The 15,572-nt window shown below is 41.2% G+C and overlaps 2 protein-coding genes across 2 annotated transcripts in view; one reads left to right on the top strand and one right to left on the bottom strand.

Annotated features, from left to right (window-relative positions):
* FAM13A (family with sequence similarity 13 member A) overlaps positions 1 to 7,907 on the bottom strand; it is a 339,281-nt gene extending 331,374 nt beyond the window's left edge. The window contains exon 1 of the mRNA XM_034671515.1: positions 7,818 to 7,907. The gene's annotated coding sequence lies outside the window, so the exon portion shown is untranslated. The remainder of the gene's footprint in view (positions 1 to 7,817) is intronic.
* A 366-nt stretch (positions 7,908 to 8,273) lies between these two features.
* On the top strand, positions 8,274 to 11,704 carry TIGD2 (tigger transposable element derived 2). Its single transcript, XM_002917705.4, has 2 exons — positions 8,274 to 8,624; positions 8,800 to 11,704. The coding sequence occupies exon 2, from the start codon at positions 9,704 to 9,706 to the stop codon at positions 11,279 to 11,281; it is 1,578 nt and encodes a 525-aa protein (XP_002917751.1). The 5' UTR covers positions 8,274 to 8,624; positions 8,800 to 9,703; the 3' UTR covers positions 11,282 to 11,704.
* The last annotated feature ends 3,868 nt before the right edge of the window (positions 11,705 to 15,572 follow it).

Here is a 15,572-nt window from a genome sequence, read left to right as displayed (position 1 = left end):
TAAAAAAAAAAGAAGACCAACAACTTAGTAACAAAGAAGTTCAGTGCGAAATTAACTCCTTTATTGTGTTAACAGATATCATTGTTAAATAAATCAGCCTGTTTCTTTTTAACAGTACTGGAAACAAACTGCCAATTGAAGTGAGAAATTTTAAAATTCCTGTCAGCTTCAAAATGATGGCTTAATAATCCCATAAATTTCTTCTCAACAAGCAATCGTAATTGTACATCAATTTCAGTACACGCTGTTAGGGACTTTCCAAATTGTTAGGTATTTCCACTATTACATCCCCAAAGGAAAAGAACACAACATAGAAGATAAGGGAGAGGGAAAAACAGAAATTTGTGAACACTACAAGTTTAGAGAGAGAAGAGTTGCGGGGGAAAAATATGTATATGTGGGTGTTGGTGGGTGTGGGTGTACAGGTGTATTTATGTGTGTGTATATATACATATTCAAGTTATTCAGGTTAAAAATCTGCCAAAACCACAATATATATAATTGCTTTAATCCTGTATCACAGCATAAGAAAAAAAATGTGCATCTGTTTTGGATTAATGAGACGAGAACCCTGAGGTAGTTTTGTGAATTCCTTAATAAGCACAACCATAGATATATAATCCACTCTCATAAATACTCCACAATATCTCTATATGTGTATGAATTAATCCGGCCTTTCCCACTATAGCTGTCTTTGAGCTAGCTACAGCTCCTTTCAAAGCCTCCTTTCTTAGTTTAAGAGAAGACAGGTATTTCCTTCTAGTCAAAAGGTGTAGGAAATAATAAAATCATAGCTAGTATTAGTGCTTAGTGCAGAGTGTTAGGTACTCTGCAAAATGATTTATACATACTATTTCAGTTCATCCTTATTAACAAGACCAAAATTAGTATGATTTTTATTCCCATTTTCCAAATGTGAAAGATTTTATAAAACCAATTGGATATTCCATTGCTGGTAGGTGGCAGAAGTACAAACCAGAGACCGTTTCTGGAACCCATAAAGTTTATCACTAAGATGTACTGCCTGTCTGGTCTCTTCAATTTATTGTTTATATGCTTCCAACAATGGTTGAGATGACTATAATATAAAAATAGAGTTACCATTAAAACATTAAAATTTTAAAAATACAGCCTGTAATAAGAAAAAGGTAAGTACTGGGAAATCAAAATGAGTTAGCTATGGCAATGAAGCACAAACTTAAGCTCACAGATTTGTGCAAATCTGTGCTAAAATGGACATATCTAGTTCTTGTGTCAGATAAAGATAAATTTCATCTGGAAGTCACCTTTTTTCTGACATTAAATATATTCAGAATTTATCACATGAATCCTTAAGTACAGGGACAGTACATCACAAGCATTATTTTCATCAGTTGGGCTAAAAACACGAGATACTCCTCAGAAAGTTATTTATTATGTCTCTCCTCTAAGAAAGCCAGTGGAGGAAGAGTAAATAGGATCATTTAACACTCAACATTGTAACTCTATTATAACCCAGAAAAAACTGAGCTAAGGATCTGAATCAATATTTCTCCAAAAAAGATACGTAAATAATACATAAGCACAAAATGATGCTTGAGTCAGCCATCACAGAAATGCAAAACAAAACCACAATGCAATACCGCCTCACACACACTAGGATGATGATAAATCAAAAAGACAGGTAATAACAAGTGTTGGTGAGGATGTGGAGAAATTGGAGCCTGCTACGGTCTAAATGTTTATGTCCCTCCAAAATGCATATGTTGAAATCCTGATGCCCAATGTGATGGCATTTGGAGACAAGGCCTTTTTGGTCATGGGGATGGAACCCTCATGAATGGAATTAGTGTTCTTATAAAAGAAACCCAGAGATCCCTTGCCTCTTCCCCAATGTGGGGACACAGCAAGGAGGAACCATCTATGAACCAGGGAATCCTAAAGAGCCATCACATTGAATCTGCTGGCACCTTGATCCTGAACTTCCTGGCCTCCAAAACCGTGAGAAATAAATTTCTGTTGTTTATAAGCTACCCAGTCTGTGGTATTTTGTTCTAGCAGTGTGAATGAACGAAGACAGGGTACTCATACACTGTAAAGATGTAATCTGTATTAGAAATAGTTCCTCAGGAGTTTAAACATAGGGGCACCTGGGTGGCTCAGTCAAGCATCTGCCTTCGACTCAGATCATGATCTCAGGGTCCTGGGATTGAGCCCCACATCAGGCTCCCTGCTCAGCGGGGGGCCTGCTTCCCCCCCCCCTCTGCTCATGCTCTCAAATAAAAAAATTTTTTAAATCTTAAAAAAAATTTAAACATAGAACTACCATATGACCCAGCAACCCCAATCTCAGATATATACCTAGGAGAAATGAAAACATATGTCCAAATGTCCATATGTACAAAAGCTTGTGCATAGATGTTCATAGCAATGTTATTCATAGGAGCCTAACAATGGAAACTTAAATGTTCATCAACTGATGAACAGATTAAAAAAATGTCATATATCCATACAATGGAATATTATTCAGCAATAAAAGAAAATGTGTTGATAATGTACATAAAATGACATACTGATACATGCTATAACATGAACCTTGCAATCTTAATGTTAAGAATCCAGCCACAAAGTACACATATTATATGATTCCATTTATATGAAATGTCTAGAATAGGCCAATGTATAGAGACAAGTGGTTGTCAAGGGCTGGGGAGCAGCAGAGAGGGTTGGGAGGAATGGGAAGTGACTGCTAATGGTATGAGATTTATTTCTGGGTGATGAAAACTTCGAAAATTGATTGAAGCTGTCTGAGAAGCACGATCATGGGACCTTTTTAAACTAGAAGCATGGAAGCCAGGCATTAATAATGGTCTTCTTCAAGCATAAGAGAGTCTCACTAAGGTAGAACTGCATCATAATATTATCTACGTAGCTAAATTAGGGATAGTTTCAAGACTGAATAAGCTTATCTATCAATGATCATCATTTAAGCTTTTTGGACCCTTGATCCTTTGAGGATTTGCTGAAAGCTTTGAAGAAGGTAGGCATCGTGTTACCCTGAGGAGTCCAAATAGCTTCACAGACGTTAGAGGAGGACTCTCCATGACGCTGGTAGAGTAAGACAAAAAACAAGATCTCTGCACAATTCCTTCTGAATAGAAATGTAAGAAGAAGGGTGTGGGAAATGCTGTGCAACCGCTAGAATGATCAAACATCCCTCTCTCCTGGATTGTAGGATTGACTATCATGACTTACCCAGTGAAACTCTAACCTGTCCCTCTAGTGTGCTGGATAAAAATTAAGATGCCCAAGAGTCAAACTGCTTCTGCTTTCTGAGAGCTCCCAATCCAGAATAGATTCCTTACTTTCTTCAAACCTCCCTAAAATCACCTTACCTAAATCCTGTAACAAGCTCCACCTGACTGCCTCTCTTTGAGACACTCCATGGTTTTCCAAGGTATGGATGGGTCTCCCTTGCTGCAGCAGTAAGCCCAATTTTGGCAACAGGTGTATTCCTGGTAACATTTGGCTGATGAGAAGGAATATCATAAAATATAATATGCCATTAACAGTATGTATAAAATTTTATGTACGTTCAGACTTCATGTTCTCTTTAAAAAATATATACACACACTATATGAGATAATTACATTGACACAAGAAAGACAATGGCTACACCCGAAATGTTTAGAGTTATTATCTCTGAATGCTGGTATGCTTGTTTTCCTTTTTGCTTTTCTCTATTTCCTATTTTCCTTCAAAGACGGTCTATAGTTTAAGAAGAAAGTGGGGGAGCGCCTGGGTGTTTCAGTCGTTGAGCATCTGCCTTCGGCTCAGGGCATGGTCCCGGCGTTCTGGGATAGAGCCCCACATGGGGTTCCTCCGCTGGAAGCCTGCTTCTTCCTCTCCCACTCCCCTTGCTTGTGTTCCCTCTCTAGCTGGCTGTCTCTATCTGTCAAAAAAATAAATAAAATCTTTAAAAAAAAAAAAAAAAAGAAGAAGGAGGGGGGAGGAAGAAAAACTCCCTTCTAAAAGAATATATTATGACGGAAGAACCTCATATTCAAAATGGTTGTCAGAAAAAAGGTGTTCAAACTTTAGCATGTTAGAATCACTTGGGATGCTTGCTGAAAATTAAAGATTCCTGGGCTTCATCCTTGGAGTAAACCCCAGAAGCTACACTTTGGACCCCAGGTGATTCTGACCCATCAGGTCTGAGGGGCAACCTTGAGAAAGGCAGGCTTATTTTTTAATTTTTTTTTTGAAGATTTTATTTATTTGAGAGAGACGGCGGGGGGGGGGGTTTAGACGCAGACTCCCCCCTGAGCTGGAGCTCGATGTGGGGCTCGATCACAGGACCCTGAGATCACGACCTGAGTCGAAGGCAGATGCTCAACCAACTGAGCCACCCAGGTGCGCTGGGAAAAGCAGGTTTTTAGGCAAACTTAAGGATGTACTGATTAACAGGAAGGAGAAGACTTTCTAGGCTTGTAGAACAATAGCAAGTATGAAGCTGCACGTGCTGAGGACGGCAAGCAGGAGTGGTCTGGTCCACAGTGGCTTTCAGTAAAATGTATTTGACCAATCTAAAGGGACTGAGGGCTCCTTTAGAGAACAACTGGAAACCAAGCAGGTTTGGAAAGTTAAAGGGGGTATATAAACTTCACTCAAGTTTCCAACCCACATCGCTACCATCAATTAGCAATTCACTGGTTTCTTCAATTTACATCCACATGTTTTTCAGAAAAGCCTCCTACAGGCCACCTATAGGACTCAAGAGTATTAAGAAAATCGCTATCTTTCAATATCATGTTAACTTTTTAAAAAAAGATAAGGGGTTTTCCAATGAGTAATCTGATCTTCACTTGGGTCCAGAAATTTTCAAGTGGAAAAGTATTTCTACTTTTAACCATATAAAATGGACTTTTATATTAAAAATGAATACTTCGGACTTTTGTCTATAATACAAAGTAAAATAACTTTACAGCTAAAAGAGACTTCAAAGACCAAGTTTTCATTTTAGTGATAAAAACTGTTCTACATCCTGTTTGCCCTAACACACACACACACAGACGTGTGCATGCACACTCTCCAAAAGAAAAATAAATTCTATTTCAGCCAGAAAATTCCCCTCAATATTTTATGTCCCTCAGAGTAGGTGAATAGCATATGGTTTTTGTAAAACTATTTCAATTGGCAGTATTTTTCAATTATTAAGAGAAATACTATTTGATATTAAATCAGTTTAATGCAAATGGAATAACAGTATCATGTCCTCATCTTAAGCTGACTAGAGTAGCTAATTTGGGTAATTTAAAAATCTCCAAATAAATGAGGGTCACTGATAAAGTAAATGAAACCCAAAAAGAAAGCAGTTCCTTTAAAAGTATTTACTCTACCTATAGATTATAACACTATTACTATTATAACACTATCAAGCACAAAGCATACTACCGAAAATGAGGCCACAAAATGTATTTGCACTGATATTATCTCAGCAGGAAAGGGAATCTGAAGCTTCACTTTCAGGTGATTTGGCGTAGCTTAGAAAACCCGCCTTCCAATGAGCCAAATGCTGATGAACACTGTTGCAGACTTAAGGTACCCTCACAACCAGAATGCCTTTTTGGTAGGTTAATGTCAAAAAATTCCATTTTAAGAAATGGCAACTTTAATTATGCAAAAATAAATAATCACGATATACTTCTTCCTCTTTTCACGTCTGTGAGTTAAATACCTCAATTGTGATGGTGTGGTCTGCAGAGCATGCTGCCTTTAAAACCAAATAGATCTGGCTCAACTCTCCATTCTGCCACCTACTTGTTAGCTTTTGTCCCACTGTACACAAAACAGGGGTAACACTGACTTCACTCATAGTACAAGTATAAGGATTAAGAGCTATCACATGAACCTAGAAGGAAAGAAATACTGGTGGAGGAGTGAAATGTCTTCTGGTTACAGAATAAATTGCAGTGAATGGTAAGGGACAGAAAAAACAAAGAACACAAAATTGCTCTGTGTGATAAAGGAATAAGAATCTTAAGATTTCACACACAGCTGAGAGGCAAGGCGAGAGGGAGCCCTGAGATAGAAAAATGTTGGAGAAAGGAGAGGATGGCATAGCAAGACGGAATGAGGCTGTGGCCCAAAGAGATGAGCAGACAATAAGTTCCCTGTGGCCAAGCTGGCTCCTCATAAAGCACACGTTCCATTTTAAGGTCCTCCAAGGCTTCCCACTCTTGTACTTTAATATAAATCGGCCACAACTACTAACCTCCCTCCCCCAACAACAAGGAAGAAGTCAGAGCAAACTGGCTTCTGTAAAGACACAGCTGTCTAGGGTAAAATCTCATTAAAGTCTATGAAATACAACTGCCTTGTGTGAGGTGTTTTGAGGAAACCAAAGACGTGTGGGCCACGTTCCAGATCTGAACTTACACAAGGTGATGAAAAGGGAACAGCTCTAAGAGATAAAGGCACAAGCAAGCTGGAGAATCAGCAGAAACAGGAACATGATCCAAGCGGTATCTGGAAGAAAATTAAACCCCAGAGATATTGGTGGTGGGAGAGAAGAGTCAGGGTTCACTTTATTTAAATCTATAATAGAACCCAGTGACGCCAGGAGGCTGCCCTGCAAGGGGAAAGCCAGGCTGCTAACATCTGCTTACATGCCACCTCTGTTGGTTAGCACTCAAAAAATGTCAGCTCTCTTCCCGTAGGAGGAATGGATAACGTATCAGACACAACTGTTTTCACGCTTCTTACAACTACGAGGGGGGAAAAGGCAAACTTTTAAAAGTGATACAAAACTAGCATAAAATTGTACTTTACCCAAAATAGTCAACCCAAAACGCCAAAACTGCCTGGTTGATGGGGTGAAGGCTCGGGGAGGGGGAGATGTACCTTTAGGAAAAGCAGGTATTTGTCAAAAGCCACTTCACAGCATAACTAGGAGATCAATGATTTTCCATCATGCCAGATTCAGCACAGCTGCGATTTTCAGGAAGGCAACTGAGCAGTTTGGGCGGGGAGTCAGTTCGAAGGCTTAGAATGAACATCTCTTTGCTGCAGTATAAATGCTCAGGTCATTTCCCTTTTGAAACGTTTTTAGCAACAATATGGCCTTTGCAAATAAATGACGAATTAGTGTGCTATTTTATGTTAACGAAAATGGCTAGACATTTATGCTCAGGTATCGGAGAAACTTCAGCCTTTTCCATTTTTCAAAGTATTACACGCACACACACAGGACAGAAAGAAAAGGCTAAATGCGTTTCCTTGGTATAGAGGTGCTGCAGGAGGAAGGTGCAGCCACTCCCTTCCCCTGGGAAGGCTCCGGGGGGGGGGGGGCCCACAAGGTACCGAGTCCGGGAAGGGGGAGAAGGCATGGTGCGTCGCAAAGGTTATTGGTTATTAGTGCACAGGTGCTGGCGTTCGGTCCATTTAGAATGCCAAAATAGAAACGAATGGTATCTCCACTTAAAATAAATCAAGGGACGCTTTGTCAAACTGCAGTTCCCTTATTATTACCGAGAGGCAGAAGGAGTAAAGGGGTGGCAGAAAATTCATGAGGGAGCCTCCCACAGACTCACGCGTCTCCCAGGTACAGTCGGTTTCGCACAGGGTCCGCTTCTATAGTGACTGTGACCTGGAGCAGCGCAAGCAGGGTGGAAATGATGTCGATACCCAGTTTGACCACCCCTGCTGAGCCTCAGGGACCACGGGCTTGCTCAGGTTGGTGTTGCAGAGTGTAAGCCTCAGCTCCTCTCCTGAGCCCGGTCCCCAAGGGGAGCCAGCCTTCCTGCCCTCGGCCAGCAGCCGCGTCCGCCCGCTCCTACCTTTGCTCAAGATCTTGCACCGACTGGTCCAGTCCCAGCCGGCGGGCGCTGGGAGGCGCGGGTGCTGCGGCCGTTATTTGTAAACACGTTCCACGTGCGCTCGCCCAGCCCCATTCGCATCCCGCTCGTGGCACCTGAGGATGCGCAGGTTTCTCCGGAGCCCTCAGAGGGTGCGATTTTTATTTCACCTGAGAGTGGAAAGCCTCGCCTGCAGAAGCGAGCCCCTGAAAGAAGGGCCAAGAGCGGGTGGAGTTGTACCGCCCCCTGCTGGTCGGCGAAACAGTCGGCAGGCCGGAGCAGCCAGGACATTAGCGAAACCCTCGCGGCTCCCAGAGACGCCGCAGCGGCGGCCCCGCCCCCTCCCGCCCTCTCACTGAAGACTCCGCCCCCGCGCCGCGTGCACTCGCCCGCGCAGGCCCCGCCCCCTCGCCGACACAGCGTTCCTGCGGGGGCGCGCGCGTGCACCCTAATCCCCCGCCTTCCGGCTCCGGCGGCGACGCTCGCCCCTCGCCGCCGCTGCCGCTGCCGCGCCACCGGTGTCAGCTTCCCTCTAGAGACTCCATTTGCTTTCAGGGCAGTCTGGCCGCCGCGCTGTCTGGCGGAGAGCGATGCCCCCGGCCCGCTGACTGGAGTCCCTTGGGCCAAGCGCTCGCTCGCTCGCTGCGGCGGTGACATCCTGGTCGCCGGCGTCCACGGAGGAATCCGGGCTCCCTCCGCGTGAGCAAAGACGTCCCGCGCTCCGGAGCTCGCCCTGCGGGGAGAGGCCCTCGCTAACACGGCTTGTCTCTGACCTCTTAATTTCAGGAGGTAGGCAATTCAGGTCCCGCTGTCACTCCAGATAATGCCTAAAAGCATTATTTGTCGGATTTTGTCATCACACTAATAGGAGGCATTAATTTTCTCAATATAGTTGCAGGATAGATATGAGTAATGCCACAGACCCTGATATTGAAAAAAAATATTTTTTGGTATTTTCCTTTAGGTTTCGGAGGCACCGAGTGCTTATACAGATCCCCACAGGAACTACTGTTGGCCCATCGAGGATCATCTTTCACCAGGATTATTTTAACATCTTCACTGAGCCTTTCACCTCATACCCTCTACCATGAGTTCTGATTTCTACCAGTGAAGTTTTTAATGCTTTCTTTAATCATGTGACACCACCTCTTGTCCACCTTTTGCCTTTCCAGTTGCCAAATACATTAGGTATAAGTTTGTGTCATGTTAAAGTACAAAGTTTTCTGCTTGTCCATTTTCACCTTATTTGCACTGCTCACTTCTGTCCAGCTTGCTTTACCTCGCTTGCCTATGATTTTCATATCCACTCACTTGAATAATCTCTAGCAGACTTGCCTAGAAGAGGCAGTATTCCATACACTGCCTGACAAAGACAAAGGTCAAGGGATGAGTTTTCCCGTTATTTTTTTCCTATATGTCATGTCTACAAGTCCTCTCTTAAACTATTCTCTAGCACATTTCCCAAAATTGTCCCACCGGAGTCTTAGTTCCCTTAGCAAAGAATCTCACATGTAATGATGGCAAGAATTGAATACACAATAGGACTGTTTTAGACACCTTGCTGGTACAGGATTAGTTGCAATCTTGAGAGTGCAGTACAGGAAAAGACCTTAAACTAAGTGGGGAGGAAGAAAGAAGATAGGTTTAATTAAAGCTAGTCCTTGTTGAAAGAACTTTGTTGGCTTTAAAACAACAAAGTGAAGAGAGTCACATAGGCCTGGCTTGGAAATTGGCCGGCACACCATCCACCTAGGTCCAGGGGGGACGGGGAAGGGATCTTAAAACCCCATTTTCTAATGTCATTGTATCCAAATCTAAGTTGTTAAATATCTTGTTCCAGTAATTGCTTAAAATATTAGACACGTAAAATGTTGGGGAAACGTAAGCGTGTGGTGTTGACAATTAAGGACAAGCTTGACATTATTAAGAAACTTGAGGAAGGCATCTCTTTCAAAAAGCTTTCTGTGGTATATGGAATTGGTGAATCCACAGTTCGTGATATTAAAAAGAACAAAGAAAGGATAATAAACTATGCGAACAGTTCAGATCCTACAAGTGGGGTATCCAAACGTAAATCAATGAAGTCATCAACATATGAGGAACTGGATAGGGTTATGATAGAGTGGTTTAACCAACAGAAAACAGATGGGATTCCAGTGTCTGGAACAATTTGTGCAAAACAGGCCAAATTCTTTTTTGATGCTCTGGGGATGGAAGGTGATTTTAATGCGTCATCTGGCTGGCTAACTCGGTTTAAGCAGCGCCACGGTATTCCAAAGGCTACTGGTAAAGGAACAAAGTTAAAAGGAGATGAAACTGCTGCCAGTGAATTTTGCGGTAACTTTCAGGAATTTGTTGAGAGGGAGAATCTACAACCAGAGCAAATTTATGGTGCTGATCAAACTGGATTGTTCTGGAAATGTCTACCATCAAGGACATTAGCTCTTGAAACTGAGCAAAATACTTCTGGTTATAGGTCAAGCAGAGAGAGAATCATTATTATGTGTTGTGCAAATGCCACTGGTTTACACAAACTTAATCTTTGTGTTGTGGGAAAAGCAAAAAAACCCCGTGCATTCAAAGGAGCTGACCTTTCAAACCTTCCTGTCACTTATTTCAGTCAAAAAAGTGCATGGATAGAACATTCTGTTTTCAGACAGTGGTTTGAAAAATACTTTGTGCCACAGGTGCAGAAGCATTTGAAGTCTCAGGGGCTTCTAGAAAAAGCAGTGCTTCTTTTGGATTTTCCCCCAGCACATCCAAATGAAGAATTATTGAGTTCAGATGATGGCAGAATAATTGTGAAATATTTGCCACCAAATGTCACAAGTCTAATTCAACCTATGAGTCAGGGAGTTCTAGCCACGGTAAAAAGATACTACCGAGCAGGACTTCTCCAGAAATACATGGGTGAGGGAGTTGACCCAAAAATGTTTTGGAAGAACTTGACAGTGTTGGATGCAATATATGAAGTATCAAGAGCTTGGAACATGGTAAAATCAAGTACCATAACCAAAGCGTGGAAAAAACTTTTCCCTAGCAATGAAGAGAATGCAGGCATGAACATTGATGAAGGAGCCATTTTAGCAGCTAACTTAGCAACGGTTTTACAGAATACAGAAGACTGTGAACATGTTGACATTGAGAATATCGATCAGTGGTTTGACTCTCGGAGTAATGACTCAAGCTGTCAGGTGCTAACTGACAGTGAAGGTGCTGAGGACCAGGCCAAGCCTGCAGAACAAAAGCATTCCAATAAGACTAGAAAAGCAGATCTGAATCCAGAGAAGCATATTAGCCATAAAGCTGCACTTGAATGGACCGAGAATTTATTGGATTATCTAGAACAACAAGATGACATGCTTCTGTCTGATAAACTGGTATTACGGAGGCTTCGAACAATAATAAGAAGAAAACAGAAAATCCAAAATAACAAAAATCATTAATAATATCTTAAGTGTATTTGTATCTTTGTGACTTTATCTGCAGTGGAACTTCATTATCTTGTTTGAAGTGCTGTGGATTTCAAGGCTAAATGCATTTTATAAATGATTTTAGGATTAGACACCATTTTGGATTACTTAAATTACTGCTCTTTAATGTTGATTCTAGTAAGTGAGCATTGCCATGTAACTTGTTTGTTTACTGTTTCTAATCTGTATTATACTAGTTAGATCATAAGATACCTGAGGCCAGGGATCTTGTGTCTGTTTTGTGCCTGAATTTCATTGTGTCTAATAGACGACCATGCACACTCTAGGCAATCAATAAATCTTACTTAAATTGAATTTTTATTACTTTCTCTGAACTTCAGTTTCCAAATGAAATATGTTGGGGGTAAGTTTCCTTTTCTATGATGTTTTCATCTGCTGAAGTTTTTATTTTTTATTTATTTTTTTTTTAATTTTTTTTTTAAAGATTTTATTTATTTATTTGACAGAGATAGAGACAGCGAGCGAGAGAGGGAACACAAGCAGGGGGAGTGGGAGAGGAAGAAGCAGGCTCATATCAGAGGAGCCTGATGTGGGGCTCGATCCCATAACGCCAGGATCACGCCCTGAGTTGAAGGCAGACGCTTAACCGCTGTGCCACCCAGGCGCCCCTCATCTGCTGAAGTTTTTAGAACTAAGCAAAATTATGCTTGAAGTATTTCACTGTGAAAGCAGAGAAATGAAGGAAAATAGTCTCAAGCCTAAAAATGGCATTCTATACCAGCAGTATTTGGACAGTGAGCAATTCAGTTTGGCCATCTCTGAGTATAATGAAGGAAGAACAAACATAAAATGTCTCCAGGGAAAGGGCCTGCACTTCACTTTTATTCCATCTGACAGTAGGGAGAGTTCCTTCATAGTTGTGGAAAGAATGTCATCCCTATTCCAGAAAAATAGGTTTCAGTTCCCAAACCATTGTAATTAGAAGAGGTAAGAGTTAAATTTTATTATATTTTATTTAGATCCTTTATTAGTATAGATATATCTATAGTTTTTCTCTCTAGTAAGCTGTTTGATATTTAGGTAACACGTAAAACCTTACAAAGTATATCATTTAATTTTTATAGCATATTTTTTTTTGTGAGGATACTGAGAACATAAGCATACATGTAATTTGTGGAACCATTCATCACATGAATGGTGGACTGACATTAACATGAGAAAGGCACTATAGAAGAGTGTGGGCTGCTGTGTGACCATGGGCAACTTGTTTAACCCATACATTATATAGGAATACGTGCTTTAGAGAGTTTTTGTGAGGAGCAAATGATTTAATATATGCGTTTTAAGTAATATAGGCTTAGAACAGGACCTGGCTCAGAATAAGTCCTCTTTGAGTGTTAGCTCCTGTTACTGAGTTGCTGAAACTATGAGTTTCAAAAGTTATGTTGAACAGATCCGGTGTGTGACTCAACTATGATGTTGCTGCATTGGGAAAACCCTTTAAAGGGAAGTGAGATAAAACACAAGTAACTAGCTTTAGTTGAAACACAATAATTTATTTCAGTGAAAACTGAAAGTTTAATCCAATTTAGAAGTCATTTCCTGACTACTGCTAGGCAGTGAGGTATGCAGGCACATTTAAGACAGGTTGAATTATAAAAGAAATTATAAAAGAAATGGGAATGGAATTGTAATTTCTTTGCTCCATGACTGCTAATAAAATAAACAGATGGTGGTGGTGTTCATAGAAGAGAATCTATGTTACTAGTATTGGCCTAATTCACTGAAGTAATAAAATACCTTTAAAGTAGATAAGATAGTAAGTAGGACATTTGAAATATTTTATTAAAGTATGGTAACATAGGAACAGTGGAAAAATTCAGAGCAAAAGAAATGGGAAAGAAAACCCTGGTTATAGTAATTAAGTGCTGCCATATATACAGAGTTCTGTTGTGATTGATTTGAGATTTTAGAGCCCCTTACAATTCTTCATGAGGCTGTCATTAGAGCACAAGGTTCTACCTTTTGATCTGAGGCTTTGGTTCAAGAAAGGCTATTTCAGAAAACCACTAAGAATCCACTTTCTTTGGGAAAATTCATATACTAGCACACCTTCCTCATTTTACACAATTTCAATTACTGGATAGACCTGAGGAAATGAAGACTGTACATGGTTGAGTCCTGAGGCTATTTTGCTTCTTGGAAACTAAGGGATTCTGAAACCTGATAATGGTAAAGACATATTTGAATGTTACTTTGCATTTTTCACAGAGCTTTTTGCTAATAGAAACTTCTTAAACTCCCTTCAATTATGATATTAAAATGGTTTAATCCTGTGTTTTATCATATAGGCTAATATAAACTGTGCATTCGAATTCCATAATTGTAATACAAAAATCCTTTCCCTCTTTCAGGTTATATATTAATTATATCTTCTGGGAAGATATATTGTGCTATCTTGGTTAACCACATGCTCCTTAATGTATTCTAGTTGGAGAAGCATGGAACTAATGTGCTCTAATTTGACTTCGTGCACTTTAAAGAATATAGTCACAAATTCTGACTTTGTCGCCATTTATACAAGTGCGTATTTTTTAGAGGATTTGAAAGACTACAAATTCAGACCAAATAGAAAATTTGCCAATTAAGAGTATACTTTAAAAAAAGGGGGGGGGAGCATTTAGGATGTTTACTGTTTCATAATCCAATCTCAAAGAATAATACAGGGGTTGATAGGAAAACTTTGGGTCCTCAATCAATATAGAAGAGTTGGCAGGGCCCAGATCAATAGCCAGGGTCAATTTAGGCAGAATTATAGGATGATAATGGCACTCTTATTCTGGTATTCTTTTTATTCTCATTCTAGCTTCAGGCTGAGCTGTACAGTCACTTCATCATGAATTTTCTGGATTTAGGGAGGATCATAGCGGACTAAATGGCACAGCTGACGTGAAGCAGTACACAGCTACTTAAGTCACAGGCTCAGAGACACTGTCCCTCCAGTGATGTGGCTAGAGCCACATAAATCAAAGCTAGGACTTACCCTCCCGATATGGAGCTCTTCAGGAATGCTATGTTCACTTCTTACCTGGATAGTTTTGCAAAGCTCACCTTTTCCTATTTAGATACATACTTCATCTATATCCTAAGCAATGGTATCTGCAAAGTCACAAGTCTTGTGTGCCAATTGTGGTCTTTTTCTAGTTCAAATTAAAGTGAATATAAAGCAATCGTTTTTAACAACTTGACCATCTGTAACCTAAAATCATCTTGCATATGTCACTGGCACACTGAGAAACATTGACCAAACAGGGTTGTTGAAGGTGAACAAACTGGAATATAAACATATAAATCTACTTTCTCCTTAGATAACCTTGGCAGCTTTCTGAACCTCTCTGAACCTGTTTCTTCGAATGTAAAAGTTTGGTAGGTTATATAGGCACACTCCAAGCTTTTACAAACACCAACTATTAGGCAACCCTATGGCTGTTGATTGTGAACTCCTGGTCTCCAGGCTTGGCCCAGAGAATGAGTCACAGCTCATCTCTCATAGTGACTGTATAGACCTCTAGGGGACCTGGGCACTCCTGGTGAGGTCTAAGGCACTGCCTCATCACTGGGAATGCTGGCTGGGGTGTCTGCATGATTTAGAGGGCAGTACTGAGCCCCCCAGGTTCCTAGGACTACAGTGTGTGCTGTCGATCGCAGGAACCCATTAGTAAAAACCAAAAAATACAGGTGGGGCCTGCTCCAGCTGCAGTCTCAGATAACAGGGCTCAAAGAGAAATGGGTTCTTCCAAGCAGCTGAAGGCATACTTGTGAGATAAGCTTGTGTGCTAAAAGAAGAAATGCAAACTGCCTGTGCAAATTCAGTGGGGGAAGCGAGGGTAGATTTGGACCAGTCACGAAGCAGTGCGAGCAGTACTAGCCCCAGCACCAACAGCTCTGTCACCCTCTAACTGATGAGTCCAGGGGTCACTGGGCCTGGTTTGCCCTGCAACGTCCCACTTTACACTAGTTCTCCCAGGGTAAGTGTTATGGTGCCCCTTTTACTCTCAAGTGTCCCAGTGTACAAGAGAAATTAGATGGTTTCCCCACCAATGACTCAGAGAAAGGAGCTGATCTGCCCAAAGTCACACAGTGACCAAGAAGGGAGTAGAAGGTACTCCTCTTAGCCCCAGACAGTGTGGCCTAGTGGCCAACGATAAGAGCTCCCTCTAGACAATGAGCCTCCAAGACCTGGATTGTAATCTCTGTCCTACTTCATCCTGGATCCCAGCACAGTGCCTGCCTCCTTGACACG

This window comes from Ailuropoda melanoleuca, chromosome 11 (genome assembly GCF_002007445.2).
Source record: "Ailuropoda melanoleuca isolate Jingjing chromosome 11, ASM200744v2, whole genome shotgun sequence".
Taxonomy (NCBI): domain Eukaryota; kingdom Metazoa; phylum Chordata; class Mammalia; order Carnivora; family Ursidae; genus Ailuropoda; species Ailuropoda melanoleuca.
Note: the sequence above shows the minus strand (reverse complement) of the source record. Positions and strands in the feature narration are given on the sequence as shown.